Source organism: Bacillus rossius, chromosome 3 (genome assembly GCF_032445375.1).
Source record: "Bacillus rossius redtenbacheri isolate Brsri chromosome 3, Brsri_v3, whole genome shotgun sequence".
Lineage (NCBI taxonomy): Eukaryota > Metazoa > Arthropoda > Insecta > Phasmatodea > Bacillidae > Bacillus > Bacillus rossius.
The window spans coordinates 67723893-67750717 of record NC_086332.1 but is presented as its reverse complement, the minus strand read 5'-3'; the positions used below and the strand labels follow the sequence as shown (position 1 = coordinate 67750717).

General features: G+C 41.1%; 1 protein-coding gene across 1 annotated transcript; it reads left to right on the top strand.

Moving 5' to 3' along the window:
• The first annotated feature begins 1840 nt into the window (after positions 1-1840).
• On the top strand, positions 1841-22180 carry LOC134531314 (alpha-1A adrenergic receptor-like). Its single transcript, XM_063367007.1, has 5 exons — positions 1841-2105; positions 9651-9915; positions 14084-14249; positions 16856-16997; positions 21646-22180. The coding sequence occupies exons 1-5, from the start codon at positions 1841-1843 to the stop codon at positions 21897-21899; spliced, it is 1092 nt and encodes a 363-aa protein (XP_063223077.1). The 3' UTR covers positions 21900-22180.
• Positions 22181-26825: the final 4645 nt, after the last annotated feature.

Genomic DNA, 26825 nt, shown 5'->3' with positions numbered 1-26825 from the left:
GAATGCTGCAGATTTAGGTGTTTCTAGATTGATTTTAACGACGTGAGAATTCGTAAATAGGATGATAATTTTTTTAACAATTTTATTATGTTTGTGAATGAGAAACTGCAGAAGTTAGGCAATAGTTCAAACAACAAATACTGTAAATTTTTCTACCTACTCAGATTTTTTTTTTTTTTTTTTGTAATTTTACAAAAGTTTCTTTTGAAAACCTGATACCAATACATATTATTGTAAATTTGTACAACACATTATTATTGTTATTTTTGCATATATAAATGCGTTTTCAGAAACCATGCTGAATATTTCTTTTCACACTTACGAAAATTGAAGAATAATTTAAAATTTTGATTAATGTTTTTTAAAAAGTATTTTTATAAGATTAATATTAAACAATTGAATATATATTGGTTTTATTATGCTTATTAACGTGCGTGTTAAAATGGAAACAATTCAGGTGTCGGCTTACAAAAAACTTTAACTAATGCAGGTACTGGGACAACACAAAGCATAGATTACAGCCTAATAATCGGAACCCAGTATTAATGCTAATATTTTTTTGTAGCGAAACAGTTTCTTTCGGGTAAATGTACATATTTACAAATATCTATAATTTTACATGATTATATCTGTTTACTTAACAAAAAATATACATAATAAAGTACTTTGAAAGTTAACAGTGAATCTTTGTGTGTACTTAATAATACGTAACCCTCAGTGATTGAGCACTGTGCGCATTTTCTTTGTTTACTTACTGCTACTTGTTATACATTTTTTTAAGTTTTCTTATTGTTTCAGGAATGACCATTAAGAAATAATGTGAAGACTTTGACGAGTGAAGGCAAATGAAATGGAAATAACTACGTAATGTGACCAAAAGATCGATTCGAATATGTTTAATACGTTATTTGCAAAGCATCTAATGGAAGTATACTAAACGTGGGAAGAATAGCTCTGAATTTTAGGTACTCTAATCTTGGATAATGGAGCTAAACGAAATTCATAGATGAATAAATTATGGCTATTGAATACTCACAAAATTATTATAATTTGTATCTTACTTTATATTAGTTTTTTTACACAAGGACATCAAAACTATTTTATCCCAATATAAATATAAATATTCAGTAAATGAATGTTACTTTAGTAAAATTATTACCATAGGCTAAACTTTTCCATGTCACAGTACTGAATACAGCTGTCAGAAGAATGATAACATTGAAAATCACAACAAAAATTTTCACTTCTGTCCTTTGTGGATCAGTGGGGACTTTCGGGAAAAGGGACAGAGATTAGGATACACAATTGCTTCAGCGCTAAACCAGTGCTAGGTTCAATGTTAACGCAGAATTGAATAACCACCAGCTGCACCACATCCGCCTTCAGAAACTTTTAATGGTGAAAAACTGTCACACGCGTCACCGAAGTTTGCAAGTTTGCTGGTCTCGTAGACATTTCAATGTTGTCCCATCTTAGGGGCGAAAATATAATAGAATTTTATTCGTCAAACCTGTGAAGAAAACTATGCTATCTAAAGAACATTGAAGGGAATGGTAAAATGCGAGTCTTGTAATCATTTGGACGAAGAAATAATGTCGAACGTACCACCAGAAAGACTAAAATACTGTGTGTGTGCAGCACACGACTAGCTCTGAAAGCTGGAGTACAGAGGATAAATTCCCTCCTCTCCCTCTTACCATCAAGAAATTCTGTTTTTTTTTGCGATTGTGCCGGACTTGGCTCTGCAAACAACTACACACGTAAGTTTCGATATCGAACCACAGCTGGCGACTGCACAGGAACTAGGGCGCGGATGAGCCGGTGAGCGGACAGTACAAGGATGCGCAACGCGTGCCGGTCGCCGGAGGACGCGCCGTGGCCGGGTCCGGCGCCGCTGCTGGCGCTGCAGGCGGCCGCCCTGGCGCTCGTGGTGCTGCTCACGGTGCTCGGCAACCTGGTGGTGATCCTCGCCGTGGCGCAGTCGCCGGCCCTGCGCGCGCCCACGCACGCGCTCATCGCCAACCTCGCCGTGGCCGACCTGCTGCTGGGCGTGGCCGTGCTGCCGCTGTCCGCCGTCAGGGAGGTGTCGGGCTTCTGGCTGCTCGGTGAGTGCCCCTCCTCCCCTCTTCCCCTCTTTCCAATATTCAGTCATCACTTGACACGAGGATATCGCAAATACTTCTCCGGCCTCTAGTTACTCAGTGAGCGCCATGGCCCTGGGGACTGCATGCCTTATACCCATCCGTCTATCTTGTACTTTTCCTTTTCAGTCATTACTAGAGATGAGTTCATCGCATATACTCACTCCTCCGGTCTCTGGTTACTCGGTGAGCGACCCTCTTCCCCTCTTCCCCTCTTTCCAATATTCAGTCACCGCTTAACTTTTAATTAATTAAATTTATATTAAGTTCCTTGTTATATTTTAAATATATTACCTAGTGAGCATACATGCGTAATACACTTTTTTTTATATTGTAAAACGCAGCATTGACACTGTGTGTCTTACAATCTGTATACATTGACATGCTTTTATTTTACAATTTTTCATATTCTTTCAAAATTGTATCGAATTTCGACACTCCTGAAGAAATACAAGCATCTGAAGAAACAGTGCCTTTTGGAATGGCCGAGAGATTTGAAAGAAAATGGAAACATAATAGGGAGGGCGAATATGTATCTGAGGTGACACACCTGTTTGACGTTATGACAAGTAGTTCAGAGCAATAGAAAGCGGATTCTAATGACGAAGACAATTTTAACATTCATTATTAAGTGACCTAAAAGTTATCCCTTATGAGAGTAAGTTGCAAGAAAAAAGTGACACTTTAGGTGTCATTGCCAAATATAAGATTTTATCTCAATACTTCTTCAATGCAGACCTCGTATGTCCCATATTGGCCACTGAAACCCTCATTCCATTCACTGTCACCAATTGCAGTGCCTTACACTAATTCAAATCCATTTGGAAGATTCAACGAACCATGTGGTGGAGTCAATTTGATCCTGTATTATTTATGCTAACATTGTTTTTCCAGATACGCACTTTCACATATTCGTATGATGCATCTGTGACGAATTGAACAGTATCTTGTACAGCTATTTAAAGGAATTACGAGCCATCTCACAAGCAACACCATCACAAACACTAGCACAAACATTCCAGATGACTTCACCATCACCTTCCGTGTCTCCATTTCTCACACCATCAGACCCGTAAACTATAAGTTGGCTTATATTGAATATGTACGTTACTGGAAAAATTCTACTCAGCTACAAATATGTAATACATGGAGATTTAAATAAAAAATTTGATGCTTCTTGCTTGGTGGGGATGGGCTACAGGAGTGACGGAATGAATTCGGTGTCTCCTCGGGTTACTAAGGCGGTTATGGCGCAGCGCCATGACAACACAGCATGCCTGAACGAAATGTCAGATAACATGCATTGGAAAGAGAGGAGAGAAAATTGAGAGAGAGTTCCAGCTGCGCCTTCGTGGAGGACGGACGTGTCCCGGAGCTGCTCGCCGTGAATTTATAGATCGTCGACGCCCAAGCTGTGGTTAGCACTTCTTAGTGCTACCCAGCGGTGTATTGAAAGGTGCCTGTGTGCTACATGCGCACAGGCGGTAAGAGTGAGCTGTGGTGAAGTAAGTTTTGGCAACCAACAACTCGGCAACACCCGGGGAGCTAGCTCCCCTGTAGCCTAGCCTGAACCCGGCTAACTTAGCCCCGGGGGACGGTCAGTGGGTGGACCCGAGCGTAGGCTACCACGACGACGACGACGACATGAGCGACGCTGTCGAGATGACAGAAAGCGAGGCCCCCTCAGGGCCTAGCACCGATCAATCCAGTGGCTGGAGTGTTGCCACTGGTAAGCGCAACAAGCGCCTGCACACGGAGGTGTCCGGTGCAGACAGCAGCGACGACGAGGCGGGCCCCTCCCCCCCTCGCCCACAACCAACTGCAGGCCATGCCGCCGGAGCTGCGGCACCGCCCAAAAAGCTCCGAGTGAAGCCCCTGTTCGTGTTTTTAGACCAGGGGCACACGTACCCAAGGGTATACACCGCCCTCAAGCAGGCCCTGGCGGAAAAGTTCACCTGCCAAAACCGCGGCAAGGACGAGATCCAGGTCAATCCTGCGTCCGTCCCGGACTACCAAAGGGCAGTCCAGGCCCTTAAGGCGATAGGCGCCCAGCACTCCGTCCTCCTTCAGAGTGACGAAGTGCCCAAGAAATTCGTCTTGCGCGGAGTACACCGCCACACCCCGACCGATTTCCTCCAGGAGGAATTTGCAGCCCTGAACCTGCCTGTCCAGAACCACTGGTTCTTGGAGAACAGGCTGCGCAGGGAAAAATGCGACGCCCTGGTCATTGAGGTGCCTCAGACATGCGATTCTGAGCGCATCTACTCCCTGACAGAGTTCGGCGGCATGCTGGTGCGTGTCGTCGACTACAGGCGCCCCTCAGGCCCCGCCCAATGCAGCGTTTGCCAACGCTATAACCATGTTGGCAAGGCCTGCCATGCTGCCCCAGTGTGCCGGTGGTGCAGCGGGCCACACCGCGCCCCCGACTGCCCCAATGGGGGCAACCCTGACCACAAGAAGTGTGCTCATTGCAAAGAGGCACACTGCGCCAATTTCAAGGGCTGCCAGGCCTATAAGAAGGAGACCCGCCGTCACCTGCCCCCCGACGTCCGCAAGAGGCGCGAGCAACAGTCTCGCCGCGACGTGCGGGAAAATAGGCGGGCTGCTGCCCAGCCTCCACAGTCAGGCCCCTCAGGCTACCAGGGCCCCCCCAGGCAGAATCCCTGGGGCCCCCCCAGGTACCCACCGCCCGCCACCTTCGGCCAGTACATGGCCCAGGCTGGCGTCAACCCCTGGACACCTCTGCAGCAGTGCAGCCAGGGGTACAACGAGCTGGAGTACCCAGTCCTGGCCAACAACCCTTGGCTGCGCAAGCCAAGGGGGCCCCAGGGGCCCAAGAAAAATGCCACTGGCCACAAAAATGGCCAGGGCAAACCGCAGCAGCCCCCCCAGGAGAGGGCACAGCAGCCTGCTCGCGATAAGCAGCCTGCCCAGCCCAAGCCGCTGGCCACCAGACTGGCTCCAGCAGCCCCGGCGCAGCGAACGCCCCCGCCCAGGCAGCCCCAGGTAGCACCTGCTCCTGAGGCTGACATGCTGATCGACTTGGCCTCAGAGCAGCCGACAGCCCCGCCCATGCGCACGGAGCAGCCAGCCCAACCTGGCTTGGCTGACTTCATGCAAGTACTGACAAAGTCGAGTACCTTTAACAAGGACTCGACACTGGCCGAAACAATCGTCCCCATGTGCCAGTTGATGGTAATATGGTGCGACCCAGCCATCTCCCTGCCTGACAAAGTCCAAGCCATGATGGGCTTCGTACAAACACTTGCTGCCAAGCTTAATGGCAGCTCGTAATCCGGCCCAGTGTTGCATACCAACCGCGGCCCATAGTCTTAAGTCCCTCCTATTCTGGAATGCACGCGGCATTAAAAATAAAATACCGGAATTAATTCACCACTTAGAAAAATACAAAATAAAAATAGCTGCGATTAATGAAACCCACTTAACTCCGACTGATAGAATTACTATATTAAATTATGTAATCTATAGGCGCGACAGAGTAAATCACAGAGGCGGAGGAGTGGCTCTTCTTGTTCATAAAAGTATAAAGCACACAGAGTGGCAGCTCCCCGCTTTTCACAATCTTGAAGCGATAGCCATTAACCTAACTATTAACAGGCAAAACATAAAAATTATTTCTATGTATGCGCGACCAGGTAGGTCCCTGAGCGAGGCTGATCTGGACGCCCTGTATGGGGCGGCCCCGACCTTCCTCGCTTTAGGAGACATAAATGCTAAACACAGAGAGTGGAACAGCAGGCGAGCCACACAGAATGGTACAATTCTTTATAACCACCAATTAAATCACAACTACCAAATTCATGCTCCCATGGAGCCCACACACGACACAGGGCGTGTGGGGGTTCTCCCAGATGTTCTAGACATCGTTATTAATAAACGTGTGAACTCGGGATTCGAACTCGAAGTTGTACACGACTTAACGTCTGACCACTTCCCTATTCACTTAATTTTTGACGACGCAAATGTCGAATCAAATCCACCTCGCAAAGTTAGGGATTACAAAAATGCAGATTGGGTCAGTTTTAAAAATTTTTTGTCACTAAATCTTTCAGAACTTGATGAAATAAATAATAGCGATAATTTAGAAACCGCTATAACCAATTTTACCGCGAAAATTCAAGACGGAATTAGCCAGTGCATCCCAGAAAAGGAGGTTAAGTTAGTGCATGACGAGCTGCCAGCATACATTTGCGATATGATATCGCAAAAGAACAGACTGCGCCGCGAATACACACGGCGACGCACGCACATTATCAAACGCAGAATCAACGAGCTTCAAACTGCTATATCAGATGAACTCTCGTTGTGGCGTAGCAGCCAGTGGGAAGCCAAAATCGCGAAGCTCAATGTACAGGACGGGAGTGCCTGGGCAATGACTAAGCGAATTTTGAATAAATTTGATAAAATTCCACCCCTCCAAACAAATAATGGACTTGCATTTCTTCCCCAGGACAAGGCGCATGCTTTCGCAAGCACCTTAGAAACAGCATTCCAGCCCAATTTGCAGCCTTGCGACAGGCCATTCGCTGCACAAATTTACCGCGAACTCCGCGCTAAACTGCACCAGCCCACTATCTCTGAGCCTCTCCCCACCCAGGCCCAAGAAATTAAGCGTGCTATCAAGAATATGAAGCCGCGAAAAGCCCCTGGGAACGACGGCATACAAGCAGTTGTTCTCAAACAGCTTCCAGACGAAGCCTTAGAATATCTGGCTGAATGCATTAATGCAATGCTCAGACTGAATATTTTTCCCTCCCAATGGAAGGAAGCTAAAGTAATAGTCTTCCACAAGCCGGGCAAGGACAAAACACTGCCCCAGAATTACAGGCCAATAAGCCTCTTAAGTACTGTGTCTAAAGTTGCGGAGCGCATAATTTTACACAGACTCAAAGTACACATACACGAACAAAACTTGCTGCCAAATGAGCAATTTGGCTTTCGCAGTGCTCATTCGACTACCCACCAACTGGTCCGTCTTACTGAAGAGATAACCAGCGCATTCAACGTCCAAGACTACGTAGTTGCTACGTTTCTCGATGTAGAAAAGGCCTTTGATAGAGTTTTTCATGCAGGGCTCATACATAAAATGTATGCAGCAAACTTCCCGGATTGCTACACTAAACTCATAGCATCCTATCTAGCAGGCAGAACCTTTAGAGTGTCATCTGAAGGGGCAACGTCTGATCTAAAATTAATTAAAGCCGGAGTGCCGCAGGGCAGCATCCTAGGCCCTGTACTATTTAATATATATGTACGCGACATGCCTCACCCCGCACACAGACTAGTCAAGCTAGGCTGCTATGCAGATGACACCGTACTGTATAGCAGATCTCATAACCTACAGCTAGCCACTACCAGGCTCCAGACTGCGCTCACTGAAATTGAACAGTGGTGTACAGCCTGGCGCATAAAAGTAAACACGACCAAGTCTGAGGCGATTGTGTTTACACGCAAAAACCTCCCGCCAGCCGACAACAGGCCGCAACTACGCCTATTTGATGAGCCAATCCCTCACAAGGACGTAGTTAAATACCTAGGAGTCCACATGGATAGGAAGCTCCTGTGGAGACAGCACATTGACATTAAACGAACCCAAGCTCAGGTTAGAATGCGCGCATTATATCCTGTAATGAGCAGGCGATGTGGCAGCACAGTCAAAAATGGATTACTGCTCTACAAAGCTCTCATACGCCCGATAATCACGTATGCAGCCCCAGTATGGGCTACTGCAGCATACTGCCATCTAATAAAACTGCAGCGAGTTCAGAATAGATGCATTCGAATCGCTGCAGACGCCCCGATATACTGTCCAATAGAGAACTTGCACAGGGAAACTAACACTGAAACTTTGCAAGATTTTTATATCCGCACAACCCAAAATTTTTACGATAAATGTGTGAATAATTTAAATCCACATATTTCCTCCCTTGGAAACTACGATCCAAATAATACACAGAAGTATAAGCTTCCGAAATCAATCCTGGCGCACCGCCCGCCGTAGCTGCGGGCGAGGCGCCCTCTGATTGGCCGAGCCTGACAGCCAATCAGCGCACGACCCCCTCCAAACAAAACTAGTTGCCGGCGCTCGGAGCAGCTCAGTACCTCCCGCGCCGGCCTTCCACGGACTCGTGGCAGGCCGGCAAAACAAATCTGCCTATGCTTCCGCATAATTAAGGGCAGTGTGTGCATGACAAATGAAACAAAGCTCGCGCACAATACACATGTGTGCTGGCAGCTCTTATATAATTAAATAATAGGTAAATGTTATTTCATATAAATTTAATGTTTCACCCCCTTAGTATAAGTTAATAAATTAAGAACATACACGCCCTAATTATCATACATGACAATTAAATATGTGATTATGTAATAACCAAACATGATTATAATAATTCAAAATGGTCCGAAGCACGCAGGTGTAGGTTTTGACTTATGCAGAGGTCCACTGCCTGTGTGGTTAGGGCTGACTCTTTATGCCTGATGGGCATGCTCGCCTGCAGGCCTCACCTGCAGTGACGGTCGTGTTTCTGATGGCATGAGATTTTGAATTACACCTAAATAAACACACAGATGGCTGTAATACATGTGATAACCAAACATGATGCTTATTCAAAATGGTCCGAGGCACGCAGGTGTAGGTTTTGACTTATGCAGAGGTCCACTGCCTGTGTGGTTAGGGCTGACTCTTTATGCCTGATGGGCATGGCTCGCCTGCAGGCCTCACCTGCAGTGACGGTCGTGTTTCTGATGGCATGAGATTTTGAATACCAGCTACCATTGCAACTAGTGTGACATCGCACACACACAACATGCATACCAACCATATGTATGCGTGTGTATATATATGTATATAAGCCTGAGCGTATATATATATATATATATATACATAACACAAATTTTTTTTCCCTTCTCAAAACCTGGCTGGCTGGCAGCCTGGCGGGAAACGACTAAAGTCGCCCCCTAAAAACCAGTCCTACCAAACTAAAATGCGGACAGAAATGTCCAAGTGCCCGCCCTTGCTTAGTAGACATTTTCTACTCTTCCAACTCTTCTTCCTGAGCCATCCTTCTACTCCCGTAACCAACCAGCATGAAATTAATGCATGAATTTTTGCATCCCGCATGTCAGTGCCCAGGGTTTTCCCTGTGTCTATGCAGGTTTTACCTGGGCCCAACTTATCTAGTATAGTCTAGAATAGTCAAGTGAGGGGAGTTAGTCATGGCGCCAATTGCTGCCATGGCTGGCCAATCCCCCTCCTTAGCACATATGCATGTTCCCTTTCTGCATGGTACCCCCTGCATGATTAGAGCGTATAGGCCTCGGCCTGAGACGCACTTAGAGTCTCTCCCTAACCCGGACCCCTCCCAATACACTTAGTTTTAAACTTAGGTTAGGAAAAAAAAAAAATTGGAAAGAGAGAATCGCCAACTGCGAGGCTCACGAGCGCTGTGAGTGGTCGGCGGATACGACGCACCGTGCTTGCCGCAGGCCGCCAGCTGTGCGAGGCGTGGTTGGCGCTGGACGTGCTGTGCTGCACCGCCTCCATCCTGTCGCTGTGCGGCATCTCGGTGGACCGCTACGTGGGCGTGTCCCGCCCGCTGGCGTACGCGCGCATCATGACGGGCGGCCGCGTGCGCGCCATGATCGCCGGCGTGTGGGTGCTGGCGCTCGCCATCAGCCTGGCGCCGCTGCTGGGCTGGCGCGACGAGACGCCGCCCGCGGCGCTGCAGTGCCACGTCAACAAGCAGCTGGGGTCGGCACTGCCTCGAGGGCAGCCTAACCTTCACTGGCGTGGAGTCACTCGCACTGGCCGTTCCTGCAACTTTGTAGTCAGAGTGATAGGGGGAAAACAAAAACAACAGTTTTGCTAGAAGTTTCACAGTTTCTATAATTTAGAGTTTTTTATAATGTCGTTGGGCAAACGTAACCAAACTTTTATTTTAGTTACGATCACTTAGAAGTACGAATACCTACCACCCCAAAAAATAAAGAGTGAACTTTTGCAAGAATTTTTATACATCAGCAATATTTCTTCGTATTATTTATTAACTCACCTAACCTAACCAACCTTAAGGAAAAAAAAGAACGTGTTTTTATGAAACACGCATTATGTAATTTACTTTTTTACTTTTTACAAAATCAAAGTAAAATATTCGTAAAAGCTCAAACGCTAATTACCTATATGGGTATCTGACTCCATGTCAATGAATTTTAGGTTTCTCGCACCCAATAACGAGTCCTGTGGGTCCTCTCAGGATGTACATAGGCAGATTCGTGTCTTTTGTACCCAATACCTATATTGGCGCACGATTTGCCCCTGTGAACAGCCAAACTTAGTTTAATTTAAGCAAGACATTCGTTTTTCATTGGAATTTCTTAAAAGTACACGAATCTTTGTTGTAATTACTTTATACATTAAAACAAAATAGTATTGAAATATCCAACACTTACTGTTTTGCAATTTGGATATACAAGGTGCAATGAGAATTGATATCCTTAATTGATGTCCAGTTGCTTCCGCCAAGACACACGTTTTCGACAGTGTTGTACATCCAAATAGGTAATTAAATGTTGGACAGCTTGCACATACAATCTGCATCCATAATCATTATATGGTCATCATTGGCTAAAGATTCATCAACCTAAAGGATCAAATGACCTGATGCAGTGGCCAAGGTCCTTCATTGGTAAATACTTGGGGTCCAATTATGGTGATCCGTGTTTTAATTCCGGTAAAGACCAGCCAAATGTGAATCATGGCAAACATTGCTATGAGGTGTTTTTTAGGGGTACTTCCATGTCCTTTCATCTAATCATTTTTTTCCCATTCAATTTTATTGTTACTCCAATCTAATTTCTTAACCATATTTGTGTTTAATGAGTTCAACGAGACATTGAGCCATTATTCATTAATAAATTTATTCAATCTAATGCATGCAAGAACTTTGTTAGCATATAGAGTTTTCAGCTGGTCTGCCACTTAAGCCTGCAAACATGAATCAATATAACTAGTCTCCATGTGTGTTACACCTTGCTGCAATTATATATCAAACTTTCATCACACTAGAAATGAGTTTGGCGTGGCAAGTTAACTTGGAAGGCCTGATTAAAGCTCACTGGAAGCTTGCTAATCATCGACATTAAGCTTGGCTCCAGCTAAAATAAAGTTTAATGTGGCAAGTCTTATTATTCACTATTGAATCTTCGTGCAAAGTTCACGATATTATTTGGAGTCATTTTCAATTTTTAATTATTAAGGTTTGGTTGCCTATAAGAAACATCTGAGACCCAAAATAACCTCAAATGCATAAAATGTGAAATATCCATATCAGCAGGCAATAAATAATCGACACTGATGCAATTTTGTTAAAATTTGTGGAGTCTAACCTGGTACATACCAGCATGAACGTATGCAGGTCATTAACAATGAATGGCACATGATTTTGACAGGTCACTTGGCAAACTGTGAGCCATTAATGGGTAAATGGTTAAGGCGTAGTTTAACATTGCACAGTGTTATAAGGCGATGACACCTCCTGCCACTGCCTTGACCTTCAAACCCAGTATCAAGGCCAACAATCCACACACATTATCAAGACAGCAATGCTCCATAAAAACACTGATCAAGAAAAATTTTAATATGTGAAAAATATTATTCCTAAAATTCCCTATGAAGTACCACACCCAAAGCTAAACTACTAGCATCAACTTGAACCCTGAATTTCTTTCTTAAATCAGGCAATTTACAAAAAAATCTCTGTTCTCTTGTTTCCCCCAGATAAACTCTAATTCTTTCCTTTTTAAGTTATTCAGAGAGGCACAGAAATGTAGCATAATCTTGAATGAAGATGCTAAAATAGCCTAACATGCCTAAGAACCTCATAATTCTTTAACATTAATAGGAACAGGGAAATTAACGATAGGGGCTACCTTCTCGGGGTCCATCTCTGTTTTTCCATTGCCAACATGAAAACCCCAAAACTTTTATTTCACTCTGAGCCCATTATACTTTTTCCAGATTTACTGTAAATCCAGCCTCTCTTAATTTCATATAAACCAAAATTATATGTTTTAAATGTTCCTCAAACGAGCTGGAATACACACAAATATCATTCAAGAAACTTATAACAAATTGATATTGAAAATCCTGTAAAAACAAATTGCTCAAAATCCAAGATAAGCACTGGGCACAAATTAATACCAAAAGGCACTCGCTTCTACTCAAACTGCCTCCATGGAGTCACAAATTCTGTGTATTTGGCTTTAATGATATAAAATACATTGTTGAAATGCAGTATTTAAATCTAAAACTGTAAAAAAAAATTGTCTGACCCAAATACTGAAGAATAATTTTAATTATCGGCATGGGAAACGGAACTAACTTAATCTTTCCATTAGGAAGACGGTAGTCAAGAACCAGGCAGTATTCAACTGTTTTTTTTTCTTTACCGAGAAAGTGGGAAAGGCATACAAAGAATGAGATGTAACAATAACATCTTTTTTTTAATTTCTGAATTATTTCCCGAAACCGGATACTAGTTTGACACACATTTTATCGGTTCTTTATTGGTAACCTCAATATGATAAGGTATCATAGCATATTTCCCAAATTTGATAGTAATAACATCATCAAATTTAGAAATAATTTTTTTCTGGAATTTGCAAACTTCTTCTTTCCCTAAATACTCACGCATTCCTTCAATTTCACCACATAAGGTTTTACCCCTTTTTTATCATCAATAAAAACCTCAACTCTAGATGTTTACAATCTATCATGACCCATGTTCCAGTTAAAAAAAGTCCATTCCTAAAACAATATCCCAATTAAATTAGGTATGATCCACAAGTTACTACTCCAAAAATAACTTTTCAATTTTAAAATGCAGTCCCGCTTTAACTCGCAGCTAATATTAATTTCAGAAAAGAAAAGTTCTAGTTGGGCACACCAAATATTTTCTATCTCAGTAGCCCATCTCCTTATTTCGCCAATGGTTTCAGGCTTATCTAAAATGGCACATTCCTGACGTAAACTAGGCTGCATATTTTCGATCGTATGAGAAATTAATTCACTATCAAAACAATTTATGCACATAGCCTTGGCATGGTCAAAAATTTCCGCAACGAAATCCACCCTACCTTCACAAAACCTCTGAAATCTATATACGAACTTCCGGTATAACTTTTATTTCACTCTACTGGACATTTATTTTACCATGAATATTGTTGAATTTTTTTCCCAAATTGTATTCTCATGCTGACTCGAAACCAGAATATCCCTCACCCTTCACATTTCCCAATAACACACCTCATTAATTCCAGGTCAGTACCAAATAAACATAATTATTTGTTTTTATCCACTCCAATACAAAAATTCACATTTCATTTCGGGTACCCATCATGTAAGTTAGGTACGTGATTAAAATTCTCATTCACAATAATTTTACTTTCTAAATTCGTCATTAAACCTTGTCTCCTACATTTAATAGTACTCAAAAGAGCGGGAACATTATTATTAATGTTCATATCGTTGCTCTTTATATTGTTGAACATTTGCCTTCTCAAACTAACCACATCATCATCGCCTACCTCAACTCAGGCCGCTTTAAAATTTAATAACGGACCTTCTTTGTACAAACAAGTACATTTTGAAGAAAAAAAACCATTAGACTCTTATCAGCAGAGTGGCTCAAGTTTGTCACCGCATTGACCTTCACCCACTACCAAGAAAAAAATTGAAATGTGCCAAAAATATCATTCAAAAAATTCCCTTCCCAATAGTGGTGTGTCAAAGCACATGCAGAGCGCAGACTAAACATATATTAGGAGACGAAAGGGGAAATATACCTAAGTGAAAAATATTTTACAGTACGAGGTTTGTTCCAGAAGTAATGAAATTGCGCGGGTGCGTGCGCGGTGCGCAGGTACGTGATCTTCTCGGCGTGCGGCTCGTTCTACGTGCCGGCGGCGGTGATCCTGGTGCTGTACGCGCTGGTGTACCGCGCCGCGGCGCGCCACTCGCGCTTCCTGCGGCGCGGCAGCCGCGTCACGCGCGCCGCGGTCACGCTGCGGGTTCACGCCGGCGACCAGGTGCGGCACGGGCCCCCCACATCATTCTGTGGGCCCCGTTGCTAGAAGTCATGATGCCTCCCCCCCCCCGTTTTTTTCTAACAGAGATAAACAATGTTTTTTCCTTTATGTACATTGTTTTAGTTGTAATTTTTTTTTTAACCTTTTCAAAATTATTTTTAAAACACATTAAAACTAGTTTTAAGTCAGTGTTTCGATTGTGAACGTAATTTATTTTGAATAATGGAAAAAAAAAATGAGTGTAAGTGTCAACATGATGTCACGTCAATTGGCAGTGTTTTGGTTACTCACAGTTGTAGATTCAGACACGTTCTGTACGCACAGAATATTCCGAATAATATTACTCTGGTGCAGTGGCGTAGCCAGGATTTGTGTATGGGGGGTGTTAAGAAGTATGCTTGCCCCCCCTTCCCCCCCGTATTAAAGCGGGGAGTCCGGGGGTCCTCCCCTGGGAAAATTTGGATTTTAAGGTGTAAAATAGTGCTATTTTAGCAATTAGCAGTTTTCGGTACTTAAATTTAAATATTGTAATGGTAAAAATTTTATTAATATAATATGAAATTTGTTTGAGGGATGAATAAGAAATTAATTAAAGATTTGGTGCTAAGGGGGGATTTCAACTCCTAAAACCCCCCCTGGCTACGCCCCTGCTCTGGTGTAATATTTCATCGGTAACTAAATTTAGGCTTTACTGTTTAATTGTTTTCTATGATTTATTTAAAATTGTCTACTTTTTCAAGTTTTTTTTTCTTTCCTTCGTAGGCCCCCTAGACCCATGGGCCCCGTTGCCATAGCAACGGTAGCACCGGCCATGTGGGGGCCCTGGACTAGACTGTTTGGCACCACATGTTCATTCCTGTATTGCAACTTGGTTAATGTGCAGTCATTTCATGTTTAATATCACATCTCGGGTTGGACAGTACGCGAAAAATACCAGTGTTTAAATATTTGCCGATAATTCAGATAATGTGCCATCTAACCTTTTTTTACTCAGCCAGTTTAGCCCCCTATTCCCCCCATCAGTAGGGCACAAGTCCGAACTGGGAGCTGGACTGATCGTGATCGAATGTGGGGGCCTTAACAGTGAAAACTGACACCATGTTTTGCGTGACATGTGACGCTATCTGTTGGGAGGGCCTATAACTACCAGCAAATAATCTCGGGCGGGAAGTCCAAACCCAAAGTGTTAACTATATAATGATAATTTAATCACTTTACGACTAATTGCTTTGTACAAGGCAATGTGGAAAAAAAACACAGTACTGATTTGTAATAAAAAGGCATTTTCTAGATAAATGATCAGGAGATTCAGTATTTCTGGTAAGCCACACTACAATAAAAGAGATACCAAAATAAAGTGAACTAATTTATCTCTTTTTGGTCTGCCTGATAACGGCTGAGAAATTACTTCTCATAGTCAATGAGCAATGTTAGTAATATATAATGATTAGAGACCGGAAAAATTCGTGGATTCATTTCGCGATATGCTAAAATGCAAATAATTATACTTTTATGCAACTTCTGCTATCGGTTCACTGTTAATATGGAGGACTGTGGGCCAATTATAGACCCTCAGTCAAAGCAATATCGAATCTAGAGTCCCCCAATTGAGACGCCTCACAAGCCAGTTGCCAATGAACAGGTGAAGTTTGCCCGAGTATGCACAGGATCGTGGAGTCTATCCTGGAAGTAATTGAATCCGCGAATTTTTCCAGTCCCTAATAATGATATATATTCTAGTGGCTGGGCCCAAAACTACTTCAAACCTATAAAAGTTATTTTCTACTAAAAAAAAAATTCTTAATTAGTTTTTTAATGTTAATCATAGCATGTACTTAAACAATTAAATCATGTGGCATTGCCTTCTTATTTGAATGTTTTTTAATATATGAATCAATAAAAAATTAGGTGTTTCCAAGACCCGAATCACACATGGTTTTGGGAAAAAATAATTTTTATTTATTAAATGAGTAATGAATTTAAATATTGTATTTAAAAATTTAGGCTAAATACGAACAGTTAACCAAAACACGATTTAATGCTTTCAGCACATGCTAAGGCTGACATGAAAATTTGTCGCACATAATAGCCCTCAAACGTTGCAGAACATCATCGATCTTTTCAGTCAAGTTCATTCTAGTACATTCGAGAACAATCTAGTACATTCTCACTCATTGTTGTACATTCAACGCCGGGTGTCTGGTGGCCGGTGGTCGATAGTGGATGTTCGATGGCCGGTTTATTCTATTGCATTCGAGAACAATAATAGCATATTAACCATATTCAGGCTTCGTCAAGCACCATTCCCGCGGATGTTCTGTGTGTTGCAATACGACGATCGACGGTGATGTAGAACGTGTCTTCAGTTATGTCACAGCCAGGAACGTGCATTTCGGAAGGAGTGGGAGGGGTATAACAACTTTGCTCTATGTTCGCTTTAAATTTTTTTCTTTGTTAATGTTAATAATATACTTTTATAGATTATTTTTTTAAGATTTCTATAACTCCCCCCCCCCCCCAATCATGCGTTCGTCCCTGGTCCCAGCATGTCCTCTCCTGGCGGCCAAGAAGCAGCTGGCGTGCGTGTGTGCATGTGTGCGTGGCAGACGCAGCGGGTCGCGGGTCCGGATCGCCCGGCGGGAGGCGCCGCCAGCTTCCGGCGCGAGAAGAAGGCGGCGCAGACGCTGGGCATCGTGGTGGGAGGCTTCCTGCTGTGCTGGTTCCCCTTCTTCGTGGTGCTGCCGCTAGGTGACTACTTCCAGACACCCCTCCACCCCCCCCCCCCCCCCCCAACCAACCCTTCTCTCTCGCACTCACTCACACACAACAGCTTTCGCCAACGACCGGACACAATCTTCCGTTGGCGTAGCCTTCAACTTGTAAGGCCCCATTCTACAATGACATGGAAACGTTAAAACAAACGTTGATCCAGATCCGCAAGATATTTACGTTACAATTATACGTCTGTCACTTCCACAATGCACGGAAACGTAAACTGCGATTGCACTTCATGGTTACGAAAAATTAAATTTGTAACTAAAAATATAAAAAAATAAATAAAACCAGGGAACAAAACACGGTCAGTATTTACATAAATAATAAAATAAAACTCAAAACTAGAAATTCTTGTACTTGAAACAATTTTTAACGTACTTGAAACGTAAAAAAGCATTGCTACCACCGCGGCCAAATACTCGGCTTCTATTGGTCGCACGGGGTAACGTAAACGGAAGAGCTGGGCGTCGCCGAGCTGATCCATACGGCTCCGTGTCCGCATGCGTGCCATTGTAGATACTTCGTTCCGTGAGATCTGTCTCCGTTTCCGTGTCACTGCAGAGCGGTCCTAAACATAATATCATTCTGAGCTTCATTTGGAATATCTTAAAACAATGTTCACCTCGTGCGCAAAATAGGTCTACAAAGCCTGTATCACGATCAAGGCCCTGCTACAACGAGCCCGTGCTACCTGTTGCTACTATGCTGTACTGGTCCAAACGTGTTTGGGCGCAACACTGAATGCTGTGTTATCTTAAAAAGATTTGTGCAATGGGAGTGCATGACTTGATGTAAGTTTTTGGACATACGCCATTGCTAAGAAATTTTTCTGTTGAAGAAAAACTAAAAAATAAAATAAATAAATAAAAATACCAAAAAAAGACAAAAAACACACAAAATTAAGCAAACGATTGCTGTTGTCAGCAAGGATATGAACTCCACAAAATATTCCGTAACAGGAATATGGTCAACAAACAAAGAAAAAACAGAGAAAAATGTACTAAGAGAAGGAAAAAAAACCCACAAATGATGACAACACAAAAATATTGAACCCAAAATAATTCAGCACAACAGTTGAAACGAGACAAAAACACGACAAAACGAAAAGACAAACGAACTTTTTAGTTTTTCTTCAACAGAAAAAGTTCTTAGCAATGGCGTATGTCCAAAAACTTACATCAAGACTGAATGCTGTGCTGGCCCTTGGACTAGGTGCATCTGAGATGTTAAATTCAATAAGTAGCAGAGCGATTTCAATAAACAAATAGATGCCAGACAAACGCCGCTGTATCTCAGCGTGGTTTACTTTCTTGCACTTCTCAATAGGTGCTAATGCTGATCATATTTTTAAAATCAGTCAATATATGTTATGTTTTCAGGCTAATAAATCACGAGTCATGAAAATAACTAAAACTAAATTAATTTTATAATTAGTAAAGACTACTTATATTTTTATTTCGCTTGTGGAATGTGTTTATTAGTGGTATTTCTGAGGTCAGAGCAGGCTACAAATCAGCTGGTATCAAAAGAGATGATAAGTCAGTTTGGTCGGGCTAATTGATTTTAAATAAACGAGTGTTTTTGGCAACCTTCCTAGATACATTAGTGTTAATGAAGCGAAGTGATAGTGCACCTTAAAAGAAATCACCATTAAATCACACGGTTTAGAACTGACATGAAATCGTATCGTCACGCAGTGTAAAACTGTGAGAATGTAAAGTGTAAGTCCAAGTAAAATTTCTCCATCAAAGTTTGGTGTGACACCTATCCTGGTTTTGTATATTTTCGATTTTTATGTTTCAAAATACGTTTATATTTTTCAAATTTTTTTTTTTTTAATGTGCTAGAGTTCAACTGAATTTTTTATTATATGCGTATCGTCCTAACAGTGCCGTTCATTTGTGGACACAATTAAGTCTTCTTTAAATAGCTTTGAAAAGAAGAATTGCAATTAACACGTTGATAATTTGTTTTGCTACAAAATTAAAGTAACTTAGTTGTGCATTAGAAAACTGAATACACATAGTCCTTAGTAAAAAATTTTAAATGTAGGAACTTTATTTTTTGATAGTGGTTTGGCTATTTTCCTGGAGGAACACGAATTTCTGTTGATAATGTGTAGCTGAATTTACTAGACTAGTAAAGAAAAAAAAACAGCTATTGAGCTTTTCCAGCCATACACAATTTCTAAAATCGTTAGTCTTTCAGACAGTAAGTAAGACGTTTAAAAAAAAACATTTAGTTCGAATATTTTATGTGATAAAATAGCTGTAAGCCAGGTTGCGTGTTAACTTTGATTGTGCACAAATGTGAACAGAGATGACTAACATAATTATTTATTCCCGTTTTAGCTGGAATACCGCGTATTTTAGCTTCATGAGTGACAACTTTATCGCGGTAAAATTATATCGAGGTTTGGTCATTTCATTGGGTTTACTTATATGCAGGAAAAAAAAGTTATAGTTAAATTCCAAAATGGTAAAACGTTTCTGAACCGCAACCGGGAGGAGCCTGGTTAGAATTCCGGTCCATGAATCGTGTTTTCTGTTTCTCACGGTTTCACGAAATCACTCACAGCTAGCAAGGACGTAGACAAGATTACAGAGGGCTGAAACTGTACCTATATTATGGTTTGTTTACGTTTTCGGTTGCCGTTGCCTCTCTACATAACGTAAACAAGTGTTTTTTTTTACTGTTACCGAAACTTGGTTTACATAACTGTTTTAAGGAATTTCAGAGACATTATTATTTTATTTACATTCATGATTCGTTAAGAGTCGTTTTCGTTTGATTTCCTGGATAGCGTCTTGTGATTGGCTGAGGTGTGCCGGTGCCTCTAATGAAGCGCCTGGCACCAGGAATCATGGGAGATGGAAAGTTTTGGGCCGCTTGGAATTGTGCAGTTTCTCATCAGGAGGTACTGACGGAAGCTTTAATTAAGTCAAATTTGCGTGTGCGGGCGCGTCTAATATTGCGTCAGTCCACGAAAATACACTGAATATTAATAAAACTTTCGCACAATTCGTCCACAGAATCATACAGTGAGTATATGTATGTATGGTTCAGGATTCTGCATCCAGGTAGGCCATCTTGGAAAAATTCTTTAAAACATTTTTAGTGACGCCTAGCGATTTTAGGCCTAATTACACTGCTGGACGAGTGTGATACTATATGTATTGTATGGCCTAAACATAAAAATATTGAATAACAAACTTTCGTTATTGTGCCCCAAGGTCTAGTATTCACAAAAAACGAACACACAGATGTACATAGATGACCACAGTCTAGAAGTCCTGAGATTAACTTCTGATGTTCTACTGCGCTGAATTAGACAGACTTTATTGAGATTTAAAATGACTATAAACTGTGAGATTTATAAAGTAAAATGTACAGACATTTGTGTAGATTGTGTCCGACATATTTGGCAACATTAAAATTATTTTCTTTCTTTTGTCTGTTTTTCAACCTTTCGTTTCCTGTTTTGGAATGGTCTATGGTTGTTATAAATAGCATTTTGGTTTTATCAGACCTTAAAATTTTGCCATTATTTTCGTTTTCAAATATACTTGTTATTGTGTGTTTAGCCCTACCCTACACAATCGAATCTATCAAAATTTTATTTTTACTAATTTCAACAGTTTATATTTGTCTATATTTTGTTTGCATTGTATGTATAGCAAAAATACATATTTCTGTAACCTGTACAGAAATTGGCGTCCCAAGTGGGGCGTTAGCAGCAAACGTAAAGTTAAATACTTTACATAGGGGGGATGAGGGTATATATCCTTCCTTTCCCGAAATTAAATTTTGCGTACGCTTCTGACAGCAAGTGCTCGGATGTTTCCTTATTATAGCATTGTAGGCCATTGCCAATTCCTTTCCCTACTGTCTGGACTAGTGTACTGTTTGTGATCTTCATGAAGTTGCTGCCTACGAGGCGTAAAAACTAAGTGAATAAATGAAACTATTGCAGGGTGTCTGCAAATTCCTAATAAACAAATTCCAGGATTTTTCAGGACCTGTCAAAATTGTCTTACATTTTTGTTAGGGATAAGCCAATCAAATTATCAATTATCACAAAATCCTTAGTATTCGTAGGATTCGATATTCGAGGGAAAAGGTTTGAAGGAAAAAAATATTAAGGGAAATAGAGTAAATAAAATAAAATTTCAAACCTGATAACCTCTGAGTTTACTAGGTCAATTTTTCCTTTATACCTATCCTGTTACCATTCCCCAAGATGGTATACTTTTAACATTTAATTATATAATTAAATAAAATTTCAATATGTATTGATTCTGGAAACTTACTTTGAGAAACAAACATTTAAAGGGTTGGAAGTTTCAACAGCACGGATAATATTTTTTCATCTCTTGTACATTATTTTATTTTTGATCCTTGAGACCTAGATTTGGAGATTAGAGATTTGGATTCGAGAAAACTGTAATCACTAATTTTTTATATATCATGGTAATTTTTTTATTACAAGAAATATTGAACATTTTCAGGAACATGCCGATACAATGTTACCAAGCTAAAAAAAAAAAAAATGTCACAGTCTCCAACTAGGGTCAATAAGGGTCAGAAAGAAAGGGCATGGTGCCGGCGGACCGTGTTGCAGACGCGGCGTGCGCGGCCTGCGACCTGTCGGGCGCTCCCTTCACCGTCACCTTCTGGCTCGGCTACTGCAACTCGTGCCTGAACCCCTTCATCTACGCGTGCTGGTCGCGCGAGCTGCGACAGGCCTTCCGCGCCGTGGCGTGCCGGCGGCGGCCCCGCCCCGCGCTCGCCCCGTCCCGCCCCACGGGGTCGGCGGGGAGAGTAGTTGCGCGGAACTGGAGCGCCGCGCCGTCAACCGGCTTCGGCTTATCATGAAAAACCACCTGACGTGATTTTTTGGCAACCATGGAAAAAAAAAACTGCAGTCAAGATGACCGTACCAAAAGTTGAATCTTGGTCCAATGGACTGTGAATCCAGGGTATTATCACTTTTATGCTTCCTTGCTTCATTGAACCTTCTTTCTAATTGTCTTGGGAGAGGTTTTATTCATTGGTTACACTGTATCTGCTCCTACATTCAAGGAACACAAATAATGCATGGTAAAAAAAAAAAAAACTTAAAAGTGTTTAACTACAAATTACAATGTAGCTCTTAATCAGTGTACAAAACAATTTGTTTAATATTATTACTGAAATTACAAAAATTTAAGTTTACTTGTTCTGAGAATAACAGGTTTTAAAATAAAATGTTATGATATTTTACGTAATGTTTCAGCAAAATGTTTATTATTCTGTGAATTATGAAAGTGCAATCTGTGAATAAAACTAAAATATAAACGTATGGGTTTAGTTGTACTGTAAATATCTTATAATTAAATGTTTACTGTCCACAGAAATGTTTTGTTTTAATGACATACCGTACATACCCACGTTCATTAATTGTTCAAGGTTTTTATGATGAAAAATTTGATTATTTATTGCTATCCTGAACAGACAATGATGAATAGGTGAAACTATGAAATATACTTATATTTAATATTAAATAGACTGGTTCTAGAAGCATAAGTTAAAATTCAAAATTGAGGGGAAAAATTTCAGTTAACAAGAAAATTGTTTAATTAGGTAACAGATTCTAGTGTTAAAGTGAGTTTACAATTTAGGTAACTACGATTCTATTGTTAAGGTGAGTTTATGATTGAAAATCAAGATTTCATAATAATTTGTGTAGTTAAAATTTGACTATGTAAACTAGTGGGATGATTTACGATTGTCATGTAGGAGTTTTGACAGGTTGTGTGCGAATCATATGTTGACTTAAGAATTAATACATATGGTTATATTTTATATTTTTCCTTAAGAAATATGGAAAGCACCAAACAGAGCACAGTAGAATGTGTTGTTGGTCTGAAACGTTTCCTTGGGAAAAGCAGGTTATGATACAGCATTAAAGGAATAGGAATTAAAGTCTTATTAGAATTATGTCAAGAAATAATTGCTTGGAAGAAAATTGCAAGAAATATTATAAAAGTGTTCTGACTCTATGATTGGAAGAATTAATTTGTTTTATGACTTTGAAAATTGATTGTATTATGGTTTCTTGTCTTTTTTTACTATTATTTCTATAAAATCTGTTTACAATTCATGAATAAATGTAAAGTGTTAGTCATTTTATTTTTGGCTTGGAATAGATGATACTAGCATTATATGTATTAATATTTATATATTTAATTTTAACTATGTTTAAGATTCTAATTAGCGTACGAATCCTTGGTTACAAGCTGAAATGTTGCAATTTTTAGGTTCAATCGAAGCCATATTGTCTGGCATTTCAAATAGGTCAATGACCAAATTTCAACATGGATAAAAATGTTAAGTTGACCAAACAATCAAATGGCAAGAATTCATAACTGAAATGCTTTTAAAATGCAGATGATAACTACAAATACAAAAATTTGACTTAAATAAAATGGCTGCCTTCTTGCTTGTTTTCACTGGCTGGATTTAATGACCACTAAGTCAACCATAAACTGGATTTTCACTGTATTACTTAACCATGTGATCATTGAAGTATAGGTTGAGTTTATAATTCTTAAAATTTTAATCATAAACTCACCTTTAGGTAGATAATTTATCCCTTGTCGATTAAGGGACTCCAGCATCAACAAAAAGAGCATAATTTATTACAAGCCAACTTTTAATCCCTTCCAAACAGAACTGGGCCTGTCCTGGCCTTCTAAGGCATAGGAAAATGTATACACCATTTCATCACGACCTGGAGGCGTTAAAAGAATGGATTCAAAGAGAGATTGAGACAACCCATCCCAGCATCACTACCACCACTACCCCCCTGATTCTTTCAGCTGACCTGTGGTTGGCTCAAGTCTTCACATCCCTGGGACCCTTCAGAAAACCCATAGTGCCTGTGATCTGGCTGAAGTGCATCCAGCTTCTACTAAATGTTCAGGCATTGTCCCTCACTACATCCACCCGTCAACAGAGTGGGAACTCCTCAGTACAACATGCTCTTAGCAATCAGAGCCACCAACTGCCAGTGCAAAACCAACTCTTGTGACCCCAGGCACGATAGAGGGAACGTTGGTGGGAAATCATGGTAACACAGGGTCATCCCGCACTATTGCCAAATTTTTCATGACACGTGCAGGCTTGAACAGACTGTTAGCCTATGAGCAAGCACAGTAACTACCTTGCACAACAATGAAGCATTATAAATGTATTGATTATTCATCAGATGTTTCATAAGCAAAGTATATATGTATAATGTCCTGAAATTGCAGGGCATAAATTTAATGGGTGGCAGGGAAAAGCCAAAAAAAAAAAGTATAAATTTTTGGAAATGTGTGGAAATGCAACTATTCAAAGTTATACTGGTGTGAAACCCAAATAAACCAAAAAGCAAGCAGGTGCAAGAGCAGCATGCAAATTTGAATTCTGCAGCCACTAGGCATTATACTACTGTAAGAGAGGATACAAGATTGCAACATCGTGACGTTTAAATGCTTCGCCGGAAGCGACCTTTTATTGTTCGCTATAAGCAATAGCAACTAATAGTCCGGTATACATCATAGTTTACATGTTTGGCTTTGATTGATTAGCATAGTGTGGACAATTTAGTGTGTATTGTATTACAGTTATAGAATTTGCAAACAACAGCAGCATGGCATATTTAACATTCAAAGTGATGACCAATACTCAAATGGTGTACGGGAGGCAAGAGGAATAGCAGCAGGAGCAGCACATTTACCGAGGACTCTTTCTAAACTGATTTCTAGTCGTTTAAAAGACATACAGCTTAACCAGCTACTGCCTAATACATAGAGTTTTATTCAATGAAGGGTGATGTGTATAAAATGACGTATACTGATGTCGACCAGAGCTATGCCCCTTCCAAGTCCGATATGATCCATCAACCACAGGCCCCTACATCTCTCACCCCTCCACACTCCTTTGTGCTACAGTGTCTCGTGTATATTTGAACTCCATGCTAGCGGTTATGACAAGTACGTAAATGTGGAAATATACAAATAAACAAAATCAAAATAATCAGTCTTAAGGTATGGTATGAAGAATATTGCAATCTTTAGTCTACTCTATGAATGTACAGATTAATTGAACAAAACAATAATTTGTGCAGTTGGTGGAATCTTTCTGAATCTTCTACATATATATTGTGCAATTGCAACTCAATTTTAACAAACCCTTAGTAAGAGGACCAATCTTTTTGTAGTACCAAGATAACTCTTTGTTAATAGTGTTCTTATGTCCCTCAGAATAAGCATTCAATTTGGCAGTATGGGGGAAAAATAGTTCTTCCTCTCTTCTCTCTCTTGTTGGAAGGAACTCTTATGGTGTACAGTCTAAGTAATCACCTAGCCTACAATTAATTTCTGTTTCTATTTCCAGGCAGCGCAAACGTAGAACTCTTCCTGCAAAGTGATAAAAAAAGAGACAGACAGACATGGATAGGGTTGTCAGGAAGGAGGGAGCGTTTTCTCCCTGGTGGTGCTAACAATGGTATCTGACGGCTTACAACGCCTGGCAGACCAGCCCCACGGTGATGCGCTGTACTGTGGAGGGAAAGAGGGGGTGGGTCCTTCATGACTGAACAAATCGTCCTCAGGTGCATTTTTCCAGCGGACCAATTTTGCTCCAGCTATTGTGAACCAACCCCACTACTGTGTTTTCGAGGAACGACGCAGGGCACGATGGATAAACCCAGGTCACCAAGCAGTGTTCCCTGTCCTTTCTTAGGGTCGACGGGGTGCCAGCAAAGGGCCCTGGCAGGAGAAAGATAGCCAAAAGTATAGAGAAAAAGAGAGAGAATAAGAGAGTGTGAGAGAGAAAGCAAAAGAGGGAACATGAGAGAAAAAAAGCAAAAGAGAGAAAGTAAGAAAGAGATAGAAAGAGGGAGTCAAAGGGAATGGGGGTTTAATTGCAATATGATAAACCACACCAGCCCGCTGGCTGGCTTTGGAAGTACACCCTAAAGCATCCAAGCTAGCTCTCGACCGTGGCATAAACAACGAGCGCGGGAGACTCAGTACTGCTCACGGCCCTACAACTAGGCGTGCGGCGGATTGCTGACCTCCGGGAGCTGGCAAGGTCCCGTGTGCATGTGGGGTGAGGCGGATCAGAAACTGACGTTGGTGCCCTTTGAATGAGGTGTGGGCATGTGACAACGTATTCCAACTTATCAATGTGTGGAAAATTTTAAATTTTTTATGACTTAGCTGGTTTTCCCCCCCTGTAAATCACTGTCGGTTGATAAAACGTGTGTCATTTATGGCCATGAACCACCTTTTTAGAACTGGTTTTTAAAAAATTCTGGTCTTAGATTTTTTTTGGACTCTTCAAAGGTTTTGAATTATCCTGATGTTGAAGAGAATTAGTCACCTTTTCAAGTGATTTTAAGATGCTTTGCATACCTCTACTTTATGGTCCACTTACTTGCTATTTAATCTGACATAAACTAAATACTATTGTCAGGTAAGTGAAATAATACCCATTGAAATAATATTGACAACCATGGTTTGTCACCTTCTACCCAACACAATAGTTGCCCCTCGCCAGTTACAAGCACAATGCAGTTTCTTCATCTGCTGTGAAGACTGGACACGACTCTTGTGTCTCTGGCACCTCACACTTTTTAGCCACCCTCACTGACAGGCAGAGCTTGATGGATAAGTCATAAGCAGTGTAAGCCAGTGTTGCACTCTACCACCACTATCTTTACTTTTAGTAAAAAGTAATCATAAGTCATCCCACAGTCTGCAACTTACCCAC